Below are 19,489 nucleotides of genomic sequence, written 5' to 3'. Positions count from 1 at the left end.
CAACATACTAAGAAGCTAAGTAGGTCAGTAAAAGAGCCAGTGGTGTTCCAATCCTCACAGGGAACGAAGATCCAACCAGGGGCACAAGGGAGTGCAATTTCAATTTATCCCTATAGTTTCTCTTTAAAGTCTAAGGTCCCCTTGATTCAGTTGTGGATTTTGATTCCATACAGTGATATGCCACACAATTCTAGGTGTTAATGTACAAGTTCCCAATTGTCTTGCCATACTCTCATAAACAAGTATAGCAGTATTATAAGCAAATTTAACTGTGGACCAAGTCATACTTTGATCTGGGACTTTATTTTGAATAGAAATTCAAGTTCATTCACATTCTATTTCCTGTAACTATCTAACTCAATTTCTTCCATCGAGTCCCTTAGAATATATTTACTGGCTATAACATCTCTCCATATATAAGCATATTTGACTTTAGAGGACCAAAGACTAAATAGTAGATCACACTACACAGGGACTGAGAAAAAAGGGTCACTAAACAACATGCCACTTAAAATGCTGTACCTGATTGTTACTTCAGGGAATAGCTCCTGATTAACATTTGATATATTTTCTTTTATTTAGTAAGGTCTGTTGGGCTCAGATGCCAAGGACTTCCAGAATTCTTGGGACCGGGGTAAAAACAGGTGTGGGAGGTTTAAGACTGCTTTTTACAACAGTCACATTTTTCTGATGTACAGATTTTATAGTTATTTCTCAAAATCTCAAGATGAAAGAATAAAAAAATAAAATCTGTGTTATTTCTCCATTTCTTCTTTGAAGAATAACAACAAAAAGAAGTTTAATGCTCTCAAAAAGAATATGCCTACTTAACTTTCATGGTTTTCTGGCTATAAGGGTCTTGATGTCAAGATTCAGCTTTGTGACAAGAGCTATTGTTGATAGTTCCACTGAATTTTATTGACTTACATGACAATTTATAGGATACTCAGTATTCTAGGTTCTGTTCCACAAATGACAACACATATCAACTCATTTGCACCTCAAATAATCAGAGCAAGCATTATCATCTCACTGCACACATGAAGTAGAGAGAGGGAGGCCCCAAGAGGCTAAGAGACATACAAGGACTTCTATACATGCTAGGCAAGTGCTGTATTGCTGAGCTATGCCCCCAGATCACTTAATGTGTATCTAAATGGCTTCTCTGAGTCAGACTATAGGGAGCTTGAAGGCAACACATGGATAGGTCAGTCCTTCTGTGTAGTTCCCAGATTTGGTACATTTCTCTCTATATATAATGAATAATCAGCTATAGGGCTGCATGCTTTCTAGTGACAATTTTAAGTTTTAAAGCTTATTGACCAAATAAATCACTTTCTATATTGAAGGGTAACTTAGGACAAGTGTTCTATACAGAGCACTACTCACTGGACAACTGGGTAGGGAAGGCATATTGTTTAATACAGTGATTTAATGAGTATGCATGCTGTAACTTTAGAACTGTTTACAGTGCTAAAAGGGTGTGAAAAATATATAATTATAGTGTGTCTCTCACCAGTCCCTCCTCACAAAGAATTTAAAGGCTCAAGAAAATATTCTGGACATGGAGTACAAGGAATTCCCTTACACAAAATATACTAGAGTGAAAGAAATTTTGTAGCTACACACAGGAGAGACAATCAGACCCTACTAATGAGCAAGATATAACATGGAGAAAAAGGGTTGAACATTATGTAAGAAGAATTTGTTTACTTTTAGAGGGTGGTAATGATAGGTACTTCATCAGAACTGCTTCTGCATTAACACCCCAATACCCAAACCCATCTACGCTATTCACCCAAATACCAAACTAATCTGAACCATTGATCCACAATGACAATATGTTAATACCAAATTCACAGTCTTATAAAATTTTTAAAGACTGAATAAGGTCTCTCAAACCCAAGGAACTTCTGGGATGTCCACAGAACATGAGACTTTCAGGGTCTGTGGGACAGGAATCTCATTTCCTTGTCCTAAGCCTGGAGCTGTGGTCAGTGGCAGAGCTCTTGCCATGCATATACAAGCCCTGGCTTTGATCCCAGCACCACCACCCTCCATTCAAAACGCTTGTTGTGGGTTGGGTACCTGGCTTAACAGTAGACTTTGCCTAGCATCTGATGGGCCCTGGGTTCCATTCCCAGCACCAAACACACACACACACACACACACACACACACACACACACACACACACAAATAAAATAAAAAATAAGGCAGGGCTGGCCAGATAGCTCAGCAGACTAAAGCACCTGCTTGGGCAGGCGCAGAGTCAAGGGTTCTATCCCCAGTGTGCTGTGCTGGCCCTGCCCCAGGGGCACACTAAGGTGGTGAATGAGACTGGGTGTGATGTCGTGGGCCTGCCTGTAATCCCAGCACTTGGGAAGCTGAAAACAGAATCACTAAGAGTCTGATCTGTGTGGCAAGACCTTCTGGATCCTGTACTAAATACGTTAAAAAAAAAAAAAGACATTGCCAATCCTTGCCTCCCTGCAGATCCATACTTCCCATGACATCTGAATGCCATACCTGCTATAAAAAGCCCTTGCAGAAGAGCCTCCTTCCAAGGACTCTTTTAACGTAGACTGAGCCTTTGTACCAAATAACCTGCATTTTCTAAACACCACATTAAAAACTACTGCAAGCAGCCTGCAAAGAACAAACATGCTGGAGCAGAACTCTTTGCACAGGCTGGATTTGATTTCAGTAATTCAGAACGAGCCTTAAGCCACATTACCCAGTGATGGCAGTTATCATGCTGTACTGAAGCTCGAAACACATTTCCTTTTAGTTTATTCCAGCTCCTAACACACATTCGTTGCAGCATTTTATTTTTTTGCACAGCCAATAGTACCAAACAAACAGAACAGGTCTAGATTTTTATCTGTTGCTTGGTAACAGAAGCGCCCAATAAAAATAACAGGAAACAGTTCCCAAAATTATGGTAAGAGAATGAGATAGGAAACCCACACTTGCCGTGGGAGGTGATGAGTTTATTTAGCAGTTTCCTAATTAGCTTTGAATTCAGGGCACACACACACACAAAGAAACGAGGATGAGAAGTTCCTAACTTTTTATCTGATAATAGAATTTTAAGAGCATAACCAAATGCACGGGATAAGCTAAGATTCATTCTGGAGTATTTTTGGATATGTTGTAAATAGAACTGGAGCTGCCTGCATACTTGTGTGTGTGTGTTGTTCCTGTCTGGCAATACTTAAGACTCAGTTGTAACCTCCAAGTTTCAGCACCATTCATTAACCCCCTTGAAATGGGATTTATTTCTATTGTGATCTTGGGTGATCTCAATTTTGTGATCTCACTCCTGCCCAATGACTCTCCCTGTTCCAGCCACAGCGTTGCCCAATCCTAGTCCTGAGGTTGTGAGTGGAAAAAAAAAAATTAAGGTTTAAATTCCCATCATAAGTTGGGTTCTTAAAAGTTTTTCATATTGATAGGTTTAAAAATTATAATTAAAAAATAAAATAAATTACATTTACATGTATCCACAGGTATTCAAGGCTAAGGCTGGCACATTTCAAGTTCAAGAACAACCTGGCCAAATTATTAGCAAGAATCTGTTTGCGAACAATAAAAAGGAGTGGGGTTCAGCTCATTGGTGAAGCACTCACCTGCCATGCACAAACACAAATACGGATGATATGACTGGGAACTGGAAACACTGTTTCATATTTTTATAGTTTTGGGGGTACTGCAAGCAGAGAAAAATGGAGGGAGAGCAACGGAAACTGATTCTAAGGCAGGACAGTCATTTAGACGTCTCAACAGTAAGGTACCAATTTCTAATTAAGCCCCTGTATTTGGGGCAGGGGCATAGACACAGTCCCATTCTGTCAGTGTTAACTGAAACCATCAGAGTGCAACTCTCTTTGGCATAGGAACTATTCATTTTCATGGCGCATGTAACCACTAGAGCGTTTCTGAAAGACCACAACAGACTTCACCCTTCCAGGCAAAACTGCTGCTACAAGCAGGTAAATAAAAAATGTATCATGAACCATGACAAATAAAGATGGAATAAGTAATCCAGAGATGTGCAGCACCAGGGTATTCTTGAACCATCTGTTACTAATTAAGCGGACTTTTCTTGAGTTTGCATTGTAAAGCTCAATGGAGTGAATTGCAATCATGGAATGTTCAGAGCCCAGAAAAACAAAATCGAGGCAAGTCTACTTCAACTAAGCAGTGCCTTTCTTTTCCAGTAAGTTAAGCTTGCTGGTGCTAATAGCCTTTCAAAGGCAAAGTGGTGACTGAACCATCACTCAGCTTAAAACTGTAACTTTCTTGTGGTAAAGTAAACTGGAAAAGCAGGCTATCCACTTGTAGAGACAAAGTGGGACCATCTCCAAGTTACATATGCAATTAACAGCCCCAAGTGCAGGACGCTCATCATATTTGACTATAAAGGCCTTCCTGGGTCTTTTCAATTCAGAAATATATTCCCTACTCTGAAGAATCTTTTTTTTTTCCAGCCCAGGCGAATTAATTTTATTGGGTAGCAAAAGGTGTGCTCATTTCTGGGGTTGTTCTAGTTTCACCTGGAAACTGTACTTGGCTTTGGGATTAGGAGGTACAAGAACCGCTATGTAATGAAACAAAAGTGGCTTTGGGTACCCAAACTTCCTTATAATTAATTATTCATTAATCAAATGGATTTTTCCAATTGTTCGGTTCAAAATATGTTTTGGGGAGCCCAGTTAATTATTACCTTCTCCAAAACACTATACTCCAAATTTTGTTTACCTTGCAATGATGTTCCAAAAATTAATGTAATAAATATATCAAGTCTGCAAATATGCCTGGCATACTATTACACAGAAACATCCCAGAGACGGACGAGTGTAGAAGATTCTGTGCCAGCACCTTCAGAAACTTATGTAATGCCTGTGTGTCTTATTATTATGTAATTTAAATAATCTAACATGACTTAGTTGAGGGGTTTGAATTTAAATCAGTCATTACGTCTAGGAGAAGCTGCACAGTGAAACCAAAACAGTATTTTTCAAGTTTGCAATCACAAATCTAATACTTCAAATACTCATAAAACATTATGTTAACTAAAAAATTGGCAAGTAAACAGGACCCTATGTAAATTAAGCCAGATTGCCTGCATTCATTCTAGTCCCAGAAGAAGTACTCGAATCTCTCTTAGGCAGATGTGAGAATGTGGTAAATAACAGACTAGGGATCAGTCTTTTCTTGTAATTAAGTTAGGATCAATCCTTTTTTTTTTTCTTTTTTCTTTTTTTTTTTTTTAGGATCAATCTTAAGGGTTATACTAGGAAGTGACTTCCTTCCGTCCTAAAAATTAGGCTGGAATTCGAGGAGGGGAGGCACAATGCGAAGTGGCGCCTTCACAATCACCTGCCTGCTATGCTCTTTGTCTTCAGCATAAGGGCACACACACGTGTACTCGTGCACACAAACACAGGCCACACCACAGCGCCAAACTTTCCAGCTTGGGATACAAACAAGGAACTGCTGAAGGAAGGCCAATCTGTGAGGTGAAAGACAACCCAAACTTTGACATGAATCCACTGTGCACTGTTTTAGAGCCTCTGCTACAAGGTTTCCCAACAGTAATAATGGTTGGTGGGGCTGGCAGAAGTGCCAGAACTAGATCATTCTTTTAACAACTATCTCCCTTATCCCCACCCCAGCTTCATATGCCCCAACAATTGTTTTCAATTCATAACTTATAAAAAAAGAGTGGGTAAACAAAAATGGACTAGAAGGAGTTGTTTGCTCACAGTTTACAGCCTGGAGATAAGAGAGAGTGTGACAGCAAACAATACTGTAAAGAATACAGCCAATCAACGAATCTTTAACCAACCAATTCCAATATGAAAAGCCATGGAGGCACCTGTTTTTCACTTTCCTATTCCTTAGTCTTTTCCTTCCCTCTGCTAAATAGAAGTTTCCTGTCTTATGAAGGTGACCAAACATCCTGTCCAGTCCGAGTTGCTTATTAACAATTAGTAACACCTGTTGTCTGTGTAATAGCATGGTTAATAAGCACCATCTGGCTTAGACAGTAAGCGCTCCAGTTTAGACCATAAATTATATGGTCACCCTAACTGTAGATGAACTCTGACAGGTGGTCAGGTGGCTACTTTCATGTGTTTAGCACTGTCCAATTTTGATGTGGCTTTTTCTTCCAGGCCTCAAAACAAAATGGCCTAAGCTATCCTTGTGTACCTAGGCTTTTTAGCAATGGACTAAAAGGTGGCTCTTCCTTTGAGGGCCACCAACCAGTTTTGTAGAGACAGCTTTGCCCCAGTATATCTGTTTCTTCCGTGGTATTAGGTCATGGAAGGACAGTGGTAGAAGGGCCTTCACAGGTTGCAGAGGCTTGGGCTATAGCTCCGTGGTAGAGCACTTGCTTAGCATGTGTGAGGCTGTGGGTTCCATCCCCAACAAAACACACACACACACACACACACACACACACACACACACACACACAGTTTTCAAACATCATTAAATGTAACGTAGTGGAAAGAAACATTTTCCCTTTTGAAATCCTGCTCAAAAGCCTACTGCAGGAAGCTAGAGAATGCAAAACTTTGCTGGTGGAAACAGGAGGCAAAGGCAGAGATGTTCAATTTCACTCACCAGGACACAAAGCCCCCTTTCTTCCTTGTCCCTGCTCACTGAGGCCAATGAAATACCTTCTAAGCTGGCTGCAAGAAGCATGGCCTAAAAATACTGATCTCATTCAGTTCACTCAATTTACAAATGAAGAAACTGAGGATCACTTCATCGGGTCTTGTTCACACAACTACATTTGTATTTTCTGAACTGGTAATCCTACAAAATAAAGTCCTGGGTAGAGTAGTGTGGTCCACATTAACAGGTAGGGAAAGCTCTAGCTTCTAACAGCTCCAAGTAAGTACACCTTACAATAAGGAAACTTATGCTCATAGGTGTGCAATGTCTTTCTAGACTATAACTGATAAGCTCAAAAGCAGTCATTCAAAAAAAAAATCCGATGTGGAAGCTGTATGCATGGGTTTCTTTTGCAAGAAGAGGGGAAGAGAACTAGCTGCTTACAGTGGGGTAGGCCTACAATCCCACTTACTTGGGAGGGGGAGGCAGGAGAGAGTCCAGTTTGAACAACTTAGTGAGACACTACTTCAAAGGTAAAAGAAAAATGATTAAAAAGGCTGGGAAGAATCAACAACTCAGATCTCATTTCATTGAGAAGTTTCAGCATGTCAAAGGAAATTACCAATGGAGTGAAGAAAACCTACAAATTTGGAAAAAAAATCTTAACCAACAATCACTCAGACAAGGGTCTTCTATCTAGAATATATAAAATAAACTAAAAAAAATTAGACTTCCACAGTTTAAGTACCCAATCCAAAAGTGGGCATCTGAAATGAATACACAGTTCTCAGAGGAGGAAATATAAATGGAAAATACATGAAAAAATGTTCCGTAGCACTGGCCATTCCAGAAATGCAAATTAAAACACTGATACCATCTCACCCTAGAAAAAATGGCTATCATAAAGAAATCAGGGGCCAGGGAGATGGCTCAGTGGAATAAGTGCCTGCCTGGCAAGTGCAAGGGCCTGAGTTCAATCCCTGGTTCTGCAAAAAAAAGGAAAGAAATCAACTAATAGCCCAGCCAAATAGCTCAGCAGATTAAAGCGCCTACAAGCAGGCACAGGAGCCGTGGGTTCAATCCCTGGGCCTGCCATGCCGGCCCCGCCCCCAGGGCGTGCTGAGATGGCAATTGAGACTGGGCATGGTGGCACATGCCTGTAATCCCAGCTCTTGGGAGGCTTTAAATGGGCGGATCACTATGAGTCTGATTTAGTAATGAGACCCTGAACACCCTGTAGACCATTCCCTAAAATACAAAGAAAAAAAATCAACAAATAACAAATGCTTGAGAGTCTGTGGGGGAAAAGGAACCCTTTTCCACTGATGGTGGGAATGTAGACTGGTACAACCTCTAATCAGTGTGGAGTCTCCTCAAAAAAACTAGGACTGGAAGTCCCACTTAGTCCAGCTATTCCCCTTCTGGGTATTTTCCCAAAAGAACCAAAAACATCATCTCATAGTAATATATGTGCACCCATGCTTATAGCAGCACAATTTGTATAACCAAATTTTGGAAACAACCAAAATGCCCATCACCTGAGTAATAGATGAAAAAGATTTTTATACAATTTTTATAAAATGATATTTTTATACAATGGAGTATTACTCAGCTATAAAGAAAGACAAACCTGAGGCCTTTATAGTTAAGTGGAGAGACACAACTAAAAGCTATGCTCATAGGTGAAATAAATCAGACCCACATGTGTAAATATTGTATTGTCTCCCTAGTGTAAGAACCTGAAAGAATAAATAAAACCATAAAGGTATAATTGATACAGTAAAATGGAAAAGAACTGAACATAAGGATTAAATAAAGGAGAGAAGGTAGGAAAAAAGGAAGGGTAGAAAAAAAGGAAGGGCGAAGTTATATACAGGATGTCTGAGATGATTGTACTCATAATTTCTATCAGTTTTTTTTTTAATTTTATTTATTTATTTATTTGAGAGAGAGAGAGAGAGAGAGAGAGAGAGAGAGAGAGAGAGAGAGAGAGAGAGAGAGAGAGAGACAGGCCAGCTCAGCCCACCAGGGGGCAGGGCTGGCTGGCATGTGGTGCTGGGGGATTGAACCGCGGTCCCTGATGCTTTTGCTAAGCTTGTTCTAAGTAGGTGCTTTAGACCACTGAGCCATCTCTCCAGCCCTCTATCAGTTTTTTGAAAATAGCAGTTAATGTTTAGAATTTTCACTTTGACTAACTCTGTATGTTGATATCTGGAATCTAAGCAACTACATTGAGGATAGCAATGTGTAATATAAAAACCATGGTTGAATACCTCTCATCCTGTTCTTCTAAATGTGTACCATTTCTAATGTCTTATCAAATATTATTTTACTCTTTCAAATAAATTTTAAAATAGTAAAAAAGACAAGAAAAAATTAAGGTTTATTGAAAGCAAGCATTAATGTTCAATTATTTTTCCAATCTTGCACAACTATATCTGTTAATCTGAGCAACAGATTTGATGATAAAAACAGGTAATTTCACAATCATTGTTAATTTGCTATTCTTGTTTTGAAAATCTGTAACGTATGTATTGTATGTTACCCTGTTTCTGTCTTTTTGTTGCTATTGTTTTTACTCTTCAAAATAAAATAAAATAATTTCAAAACTAAAATTTAAATTAAAATTTAAAAGGCTAGGGATATACCTTGGTGCTCTTTGGGTTCTACCCCTGGTGTAGAGGGAGGGGGTTGATAGCACAATGAATAAAAGCTAAAAGGACCATCACGGAGGTTATTTAACTTACTTTTAAACATGGGATTCCAGAGGCAACATAGATCACACTTCTAAGAATGACTACCAAGGATCTCACAGGAAACAATAGTATATGAAGATGTTTGTCAGTAACTGTCAAAGGTACATGTTTAAGGACTAAGTCTGAGAGAAGAGAGAGGCAAGAGAAAAGATTGTTACTGAGCCAACAGATTCTAGTGATTTGTTTCTGTCTACCCCAACTTTCTTTTAAAATGAAACAAAACAGAAAACGCAAATAGCACTTACCACAGAGACTTTGCTCACTACATCTCTTGCAACCGCCAAGCCTTGGGCAAAAGTACGGGCTGCTACGAAGGCGCGAGTAACCTGCAGCTTCAGTTTCCGAGGGACGTCTCCGAAAGGCTTCAGCTGCTCAGTATACTTGCTCACACATTCCAGATACTCATCTGTGAAGTAGTATTGGGAGTTCACCAGGCGGAACATCCGCTCCAGAAGGCGAGCCCAGAAGTCATTAAGCATTTCTTCCAGGTTCACATTTCCCACCACATAGTAGCGCTTCAACTCTACGAAGAGATCTTTAAACAGCTCTGAATTTTGCATGTATAAGCGGCCATATGTCTTCACAAACATATCATTCAGGGATTTCTCTGCATTCTCTAGTAGTTCTTTGAAGAATTCTAAAAACAAAAGAAGAAGAAAAATGAAAGAGATTTTAGTAATTAACTGTGTTTTACACATAGATCTGAAAAAATATTTTCATTTTAATGAGGAAAAAAAGATAAAATAGCAATGAAACAGTTTCAAAACAGGTCAGTAGGACAGTTACAATAACCAATACATTGCATATTGATGTCTTTGTACTAGTCATTCAGAGGACATGATGCAGACATGATATCTTCTCCAAACAATATTAGTACAATGAAAAAATTTTTTAATCAATCAAGAAATTGGAAAACATGTTTGCAAAGAATGAATTTCTTGGGGAATGTGGCATCTCAAATCTTTGGTCAATGAAAAGAAACCCATGTTTCAAATAACTTACATATGGGTCTACATCTAAGAGGGCAAAAAATAAAATTTCCACCAAAAATTTTTCAGAAGTCAGTACAACATACATGTACATTCATTCATTTTCTTTCACTTATGTTCTCGTGCTCTCTCTCAAAGCTAAATAAAAACGAGCCTGTGATGTCTAAAATATGTTTTCCAGAACATTTCACTCCAAGCCTCTAAAATCAAATGAATCATGCCTCCTAGTCATACTCTAAGACCAGAACAGGCATGCTCAAAAGTTGCTGTCTGCTGTAGGCATGAGTTCTTTTTCTCCTCCATACTTATCTACATGGCATACTTGGCAAGGCAAGCACATACATTTTGTGAAAGTAGGTTGGTGTTTTCCTGTGACCTTAGTATCAACAGGAAGTATCCAAGTTAAATTTGGGTTCCTAAAGGATTCAGATAGTAACATCACAAGTCTCTTTTCAGTGCTCTTAGAGAAAGGAAGAAAGAAAATGAACATACAATGCACTCAACCATACTGCAGTGTTGTTACAGCTGTGTTGTTATATGTATGAGATGGCGTGGAAAAATAACTGCAAAACATAAGTGGGAATACCTGTTCAGTCAGATCTATATTTTGGCAATCTCATAGCAATGGTCTAAGTGTTGACATTCTTAACTTGTGAAATACAAACTGCAAATCAGATTTTTCCTGAAGCTTTTCACAAGAAGATCAATGAAAAGAGGAACTATCTGTCACATTAATCATTCTTTAAGCATCTCCTACCTGGTATAAAAATAAATACCTCATAATACCAAGTTTATAAGTAAGAAATATAATAAATACCAGAACAAAACACAAGGGCCATATCAAATAAGAAACTGCTCCTAAGTGAACATGGAACAGAAAGCAAATATGACACCAACCTCAAAGGCAGAACACTGGCGGGCTTATCAGAATGCTGTCATGCCACAAAAAATGTTCTGTTCTAATGCTAGGTAGAGGAATCAGAGGCTGACAACTAACTCCAAATTGTTTTCCAAAAACCTAGATGGAGTAAACTAAAGCTTTCTGGAGGGAGATTCATGTGTAGGACTTTCCTACATGCCAGGAGATTTTGCACTGGTTTCGCTCAAGGCTCTAACAGAACACTAACTATATGCTTCCTTGTGACTTATGGCTAACGTCGATCGTCCTCTCTGGTTCTAGATGTTCCAATTCTGTGTATTGTTCTGTTTTGGCCTCTCTTCTTGTCTTTTCATCTAGCTTTCTTTCTTTCCTCCTATGATTGCTGATATGTTATTTCCTGGAGTTTTCTTTAAAGAAAGGCAAATTCGCTCTCTCTAAAGAATACACCAATAGTCAGAGGTCAACTCATCCTCAGGTATTTTTACCAAAGTTCTCACCCTTGAGTGACAGAGCAGAAAGTGGACAAAGAACCAACAGAATACACATGAGGGGATGTCTCTCCCATCATCACAGAGGCTAAAAATGCCCACAATGACCCACTGCAGGTTGGAGAGCCAGGAAATCTAAGTGATGTTCACTCCAAGAAGCCAGAAGACTCAGAATGGAAGGTAGGCCAAAGATACAGCCCCAGTCTGAGCCCCAGATCAGAAAGTCTCCTGGACAGCTTCTGGTGCAAATCTGCATTCCAAGGATAAAGAACTACAGTCTGGTGACAACAGGCAAAGGGAAAAGGGACTGTTCCAGTTTCAGAAAGGTCAAACATGACTATCAGTAAGGGCTAGCTCAATCTTCTCTCATGTTTCTGGTCTATCTAGGTCCCAGCCTGTTGGATGATGCTGTTAGCATTCAGGATAGTTTTTCTGACTCAACTCACTGAAGACACCTTCATCCTGTCACAGTTACTTTTCTCATGGTTGAGGCACAATACTCGACACCCAACCTTAAAGGAGACAAGGTTTACTTAACTCAAAGTTTGTAGAGGTTCCAGTCCATAATCAGCCGGCTCTGAAGCAGGGTGGCATCACACACAAGAAAGAGTTTAAGGCTGGCGGAGGGTGGCAAAGTGACAAAGGACAAGACAAGCCTCTTTCTGTCCCTTGTATTCTATCCAGGCTACCAGAATTAGGGAAATGCCAAACCAATCAGTGGACTGATCCAGGAATCGGCCACACTTAATCCTTGCTTGGCACTATGAATCATTCACACAGTCTAGATCAGCCACCCTTGAAAAAGCCCCATCGATGACTGTAAGAGGCTTTGGGAGGACATCTAGACCCAAGCCATAATACATACAGAAGTGTGCTTCACCAATTTTCTAGGCATCCTTCAGTCCAGTCAAGAGAGCCACTCCAACTATTGCAGGAACCACATAAGAACCATATGAGAAATAAGTTATGTGGGAAAGGCTTCTGTTCTCTCTCAGATCCTCAGAGTGTTTCTCAAAGTGCAGGTCACCAGCATCACTTCAGCAGCAGCTAGGCAACTGTTAGATATGCAAGATTAAGGCCCCACCCCGAGATGTTCTGCATCAGGATCCCCAAGTCTAGCCACATATGATTCTGCTATACCTTCAGGCTGAAGAACAAGAGCAAACTGTGTTGGCTAATGACATTTTTCCCATCTCACGTCTCACTAACAATTACCAGCAACTAAGAGGCTGTGGGGAGTGAAGCTTTCAGGATGTGGAGAGGTCTTTCCAATGAAGTACATTTTTTAAAAAAGATTGTTGCTGTGTTCCTAAATACGATTATTGTGTGTGCACACACATGCACGCTACTGCACAGAACCCAGAGCCTTCATACAGAGCTATATCACCATCCTTTTTACAGTTTTTATTTTGAGACATGGTTGCACGAAGTTACTAAGTTGTCCAGGCAAGGTTGGACCTTATGATCCTCCTGCCTCTGCCTCCCAAAGTAATAGGATTACAGGTGTGTACCATCAAGCCTGGCTTAGGAGTGCTTATGTGTCAGAGGATAAATTTTCTTATGTGGAACTTTCTCAATTAAATGTTAAGGTAGATGATTAAATGCAGTATTTTTGCCAAGTGGTGGATGCTTACTGGGAGCACAAACATACAAGTGGGTTGGGTTATAATGTCCACTGTCTTGCACACATAACATTCACATATTGGAAAAATAAAACTTGATCATCAAAAATAATTCACAAGTCCATGTCAACCCAGTGTTATTAACCTTTCATGATCTCAAAGGGCAAATTCCAACAGCAACACAGGTCTTTCCCTATATTGGATTTTTTATTATCCTACTCATAAAATTGGTACACATCAGAAGAAAGTAGGGGTTAAGAGTTATTGGATTTGTGAAAATGAAAAAAAAATGCAAACTAAAGGGCTGGCGAGATGGCTCAGTGAAAAAAGCGCTTTCCTGGCAAGCACAAGGGCCTGAGTTCAATCCCTGGTTCCAATTATTGGATTTATGTTTTAATACTCATTTTTAAGTTAAGTAATTCTTAATATTTACTTGCATTAATGAATGGCCTTAGACTCAAAGGTTTTATTGGGAGGCAGCACAGAGTAACATATCAAGCTTAGTTTTAAATTAAAACTTTGAAAAATGTCATGTTTCATCTTTTAGGCTTCAAAGTGTTATAGGGCCAAATGAACATGAAGACACTCACAGTCTGAGGAAAAAGTTGAAGTTCTTCATTCAGGTCAGGTCAGGAGGTTACCAGTTGCATTAGCTGCATATAATGCTTATCATGTTAAAGAAATGATCTACTGAAAAGAGAAGGCTGACATGCTCTTTCCCAGTGCCACCACCAGCTTTATATGATTTCTGTGACACACATTCTGTCTAGGAAAATTTTACTGTGTACGTATGTTTGTTAGTTTGTATTTTAAGAGATCAGCTTGGTCCTATATCCAGACTCAATTCCAATGTGGTTCTTCAGTCAGAAAACTTATTTCCCTTCCTTCACATTTTAAAGGATTCTTTAATGTGGTCATATAAACTGCAAAGGTAGTGACCATTTTAATGGGCACGTTGTTAATAAATGCTTAAGAAATTCTATAAAACTGATATAACAAGTTAAAACCTCACAATTTAATCTCTTTAAATGACTATGCAATTTGACAAGCATGTGGTAAGTGGCTCTTATGGGCTCAAATCAAAGTGCATAGTTTAACCATGCATCTTAATCTTCCTTCTGCCCAATAGGAGTGTAATGAAAATTTCAAGAAAGACAAATTTCCCCCCATTCAATTCACCTTTACTATACCACTACTTGCCACAGATGTTCTTATGAATGCATAGATATTTTAAAAACATCTGTAACATTTTTAAGCTCGTTATCATATGGTGAGTTCTTGAATATTCAACTATTTCACTGATACGTGTCAACAAAACAAAAATAACATGATCTAGACGGCCCAAACACATTTCTTCTTAGACCTATTTTCACTGCTCCTGTTAAATGAGAACATTCTATGCTTCTAAGGATGGAAAACCTAATTTAAATTCTAAAATCTGTACTAATTAGGTACAATATCAACAAAATCATAGTAATTTCCTATTAGGGAGAAATGAAAAAAAACCCTTTTGCATCTGCTTTTCCTATTAAACTAGCAGTTCTCAAATGTTCTAGCCTAATTTTTTCATATCCCACTCCACCCTTCTTTTCCCATGACATTTATTTCTACTGTAAGGAACGGAGCACAAATTAGACTTTCACGTCCTGCTCCACAGCCTCCAACAGCAACTTCATTAATCGCTGCAGTGCTCATCTCCATTTTTTTTCCTCAGAACTCAGAATCAGGGTCAGACCCTAACTACTGAAGAAGAGCTGTCTAGGCTGAGCCACTCGGCAATCATCCCTCACCATCATCATGCCTGAAACCAATTATAATGCCTGTGGTGGCTATGAGAAGCAGCCGAGAGTAGTGTAACCCAGAGTTCCACACCAATCAGAGGCTGACTTAATGGGAAGTTAGATCTTCCTTGCAGCAATTGCTTGTATTTATGAAAAAGAAATGCTGCTCAGAGAGTTCGTTTTAAGTGAAGGTACTGGTATCAGAAAGGAGGTGGTTGACAAGCATTTGAAATATGGTGTCTGTGATCAGGGCTTTTTCCCCTCCAATTTTCAGTTTGGAGCCATAAGTAGATGCATGTTTTAAGGATCAAGCAACTGCCTTCCTTGAACTCATGAATAGTCCCTTAACACAGGGATTAAAAAAAAATAAGCGCTATTACTCCGAAGCTGCATGGCACAGTGGGAAAAACCAAGACTCTCCTTTAGTAGTTGTACACTCATGGCCAGGAAAAACTCTTTTTTGTCCCATCCACAAATTACAGCTATTTTCTCTCACCTCCTGTGGATAATTACCTGGCACAAAGTAGATGCTCAATACACAAATACTATTAGTAATACAAGAACTGGTATTAAAGTCCCCCTTCAAATTTCTCTGCATCAACAATCACTTTTAAAGCTCCTTTAAGACTGTTTTTCACCTTTCCTAGCGGAGTTGAAATAATCCATTTGGGGGAACATAAATGAAGCCAAAGCTGCTGGAAGTCTGCTAAGAAGACACAAGACCTTATAAAACTGGGAGCTGTTTATCCAAAGGGAAATGCTTAATGGCTCCACCTTCCAAGGCTGTGAAACGTCCCAGATATCTGTGATTGTGGGATCAACTGCAGAGTGAACAAACAAGGCACGGAGAAACCTCAACCCTGGCAAGACAGTTTATGTTACATTGAAACAAAGAACACCATACACATCACACACTCATAAAAATTAAGAATTAATCAGCAGCTTAATCTCCACTCCTCCCATGTATTTCACTCGTGTATTACCCTGTTTACCAGAAGTTAACTCAGCACAAGCCTTGAGCTAGGGGACTGACTGTATCTTCCAACTTTAAAATTTGATTATTTAACACAGGAAAAACTCAAAGGAGAAAGACAAAACTTTTTCCATATGAAAGGTTTCTATGTAAATATCCTGTCTTTTTAAAAAGAAGGAGAACATCATGTACTTCTGGAACTTCTTTTGCCAGCCACTTGTCTTGAATCAAATAAACATTCAAAATTCCTGAAAAAGGTCAAAAGACTGTCACGTGCTATTAAATGCCATTAGTTACTTCTTTATAAACAATGGACTGGCCACTGATTAACGAGCTAGGATGCATTCTAGAATTAACCCATGACCTTAGAGACTGGAAGCCTTTTCTATTCAATCCATTTGCTTGATGTTATAAATTGCCACAGTGTATTTACATTATTAGGAAGCTGTCTTTTACATATAAGGATTCATTTTCCCTTCACTATAAATGCTGTACTTCGCGGCCCTGGTGTGGCATGAAAATAGTAAGTTACATCAACCAAATTCCTGAGAAAAGAAGCCTCTTCACAGATGCTTCAAAAATGTTACTTTTCTAACTGTGAAGAAAGCTTAAGGAAGGGTCAGCCAAATAGCTCAGTGGACTAAAGCACCTGCTCAGGCAGGTGCAGGGATGGGGGTTTGGTCCCCAGCCTGCTGGCCCTGCTGCCCCTGGGGCATGCTGAGACAGTGAATAAGACGGGGGGGGGGGGGGTGCGCAACTGTAATCCCAGCACCAGGGAGGCTGAAAACAGGAAGGATCACTACGAGTCCGATATGTGTAATGAGACCCTGTAGACCCTGTACTAAATACATAAAAAAAGCAAGAGAACTTGAGATCAAGTATTTAATAATGAGTAGCTAACATAGTCACCTACAGATGTAGAGGGGAACAGGCGTACAACAAGCATTTTCCCACATGCAATTGACTTAGAACTATCTCTTCTGTCTTGCCAAAGTACATTTATGCAAGTTTTTACAAGTGCTTTTCTCTACTATGGCATAATCTCACTCTTCAACATTGTCCAATAGGACACGATGTACCAAAAGGGTCACATACTCAACTAATGTTTATCAGTGGAAATCAAATAAACAGGCTGCTTCTAGGCTGACAGGCCAGTTTGGAGCTGCAGCCCTCCTTAGGCGCTGTTAGCTTATCAGAGTACTAGGGGATCCTACCAAAGTAGCATCTGCCCTTTCTTTCCAAAGTTAGTTAGTTAGTTAGTTAGTTACTTTGCACAACCTGGCATTGAACTCAGGACCTTGTGCTTGTTAGACAAGCACTTATTCTACTAAGTTATCTCCCCAGACCCACCAGTACCCTTTTTTTTTGGTACCGGGGATCAAACTCAAGACCCTGGGCTTGCCAGGCAGGCACTTATGCCACTAAGCTGTCTCCCCAGCCCTCCCAAAATTATTTTATTAGTTGAAATGCATTCTGAATGCTGAAGCACCTAGGGAGAAAATGCAACATTTATCTCTCACAGCCTACATCTTTGGCTAATGTGGCCAGCAACACAAGGCTCAGCACTGTATACTCATAATTTCTGCTGGGCATCATTCCATCTATGAAGAGTACTCCCAGCACCAGCAAGCCAATCTGGCTCCAGCACTCCCATGTTTCTCTGCATTCAGAAGTGCCCAGAGAAAGAAGAAAGCTATAAGCTGAGGCAGCTACTGCAAGGGTTCTGAATACTATTTTCTGTGTGCATAGGTCACAGAAGTACCGTACGGTTTCACATGCACATCTCATATGACACAGTCTTATCTGTTCATCATCTTGGCCAGAGAAAGCTCAGGTTGGGTATGGTGGTGCACGTCTATAATCTCAGTTATCTGGGAGGCTGAAGCAGTAGGATAAATTAAAGCCTAGCCTAGGCAACTGAGCCACTTAGTGAGATCCTTTCTCAACATAAAATAAATTTTTAAAAGGATTGAGGATATAGCTTAATGCAAAGGCCCTGGGTTCAATCCCCAGTACCATGAAAAAAAAAGTAAAAACAAAAAATTACAGGAAAATCAGAACACAGAGTTGCATTTTGAGTATTCCAATTTGTGTACCTGTACTATCTTTGAACAAAATTATCAGGTATACACAATAATTATGGTGGCATACTGAGGATCATGGGTGATTTTTTTCAAAATATTTTATGATTCTGTTAAGTTTTTTAGTGATATATAAATTTTTGATAGGCCATAATATTTTCAATATATTTATGAGACACAATGTGATCTTTTGGTCAATGAATATATTGGGTGGTGATCAATACAGGATAATTAGCATATTCTGTCACCTTCAAAATGTATCACTTTTTTAGATTCCAGTTATGAGCAAGATCACATAGTGTACGTGTGACTTATGTCACTTAACGTAATGTCCTCCAGGTTCACTCAAGTGATAGGATTTCATGCTTTTGTGGCTGAATAATATTCCATGTTGTATATATTCACATTTCCTTTATCCATTCCTCTACTGATGGACACTAGGTCAATTCCAAGTCATGGCTACTATGAACAGTGTAGCAATGAATGCTGTATTTTTAACATGCTGTTTTTATTTCCTTTGGATATACATGCCCAGAAATGGGACCGCTGGATCTTATGATACAGTCATTTTATTTTCAATTTTTTTTGAGAATCTTCCATATTGTTTTCTTGTTTTGTGGTACTGGGGACAGAACTTTCCAGACAGGCACTTATGTCGCTGACGTATCTCCCTGGCCAATACTGTTATCCACAAAGGCTGTTCTGGCTTCCATTCCACCAACAGTGCATTAATTTTCATTTTTTCTCTAATGATATTTTATAATCAGAAAAATATTCTTTCATGCCTTTGATTCAAAAGTAACTTTATTTCCCTTTATTCTCTTGAGTTTAATCATTAGAGACTTTGACGTATTTTTTTAAGTTTTCCAAACTGTCTATAGCAGTAAAGGCAAATCTGTATCACAAATGCCACAGTGGGCTGTTTGTATTATTGAAAGCTCTAAAATGTTTGCCATCACTGGTCTACAGTGAGGATTGGAATACTTCATAAAATAAAACATTATTTTTGAATGTTACCAAAGCAGATCCTACATTTTCCATTAAGAGTAATATAGTATTTTTGTCTAAAAAGTATTCATTGCAGCAATTTGAAAAATATGAGAGGTATAAAGATGATATAAATCAGGCTTAAGCCTACTACTGAAAGACAGGAACAATGGCTTAGTGGATTTCCTTTTTCTTATGAAAATATGTCACATAGTTGCTATCATGCTGTACGATTTACACCCTGTTCTAATGTAGCATTATATGGTTAGCCTATCAAATATGATGACAAAGTCTTCAGAAATA

At 39.1% G+C, this 19,489-nt stretch overlaps 1 protein-coding gene across 1 annotated transcript in view; it reads right to left on the bottom strand.

The window, feature by feature from the left end:
• The window catches only part of Gpc4 (glypican 4), a 121,067-nt gene that overhangs the window by 14,549 nt on the left and 87,029 nt on the right, over window positions 1–19,489 (bottom strand). Inside the window, exon 3 of the mRNA XM_004634485.3 lies at window positions 9,631–10,022. Coding sequence (XP_004634542.1) covers window positions 9,631–10,022 — 392 coding nt within the window. The remainder of the gene's footprint in view (window positions 1–9,630; window positions 10,023–19,489) is intronic.

Source organism: Octodon degus, unplaced genomic scaffold (genome assembly GCF_000260255.1).
Source record: "Octodon degus isolate 3935 unplaced genomic scaffold, OctDeg1.0 scaffold00063, whole genome shotgun sequence".
Classification (NCBI taxonomy): Eukaryota; Metazoa; Chordata; class Mammalia; order Rodentia; family Octodontidae; genus Octodon; species Octodon degus.
The sequence above is the reverse complement of the archived record's forward strand: the minus strand, read 5'-3'. Positions and strand labels throughout refer to the sequence as shown.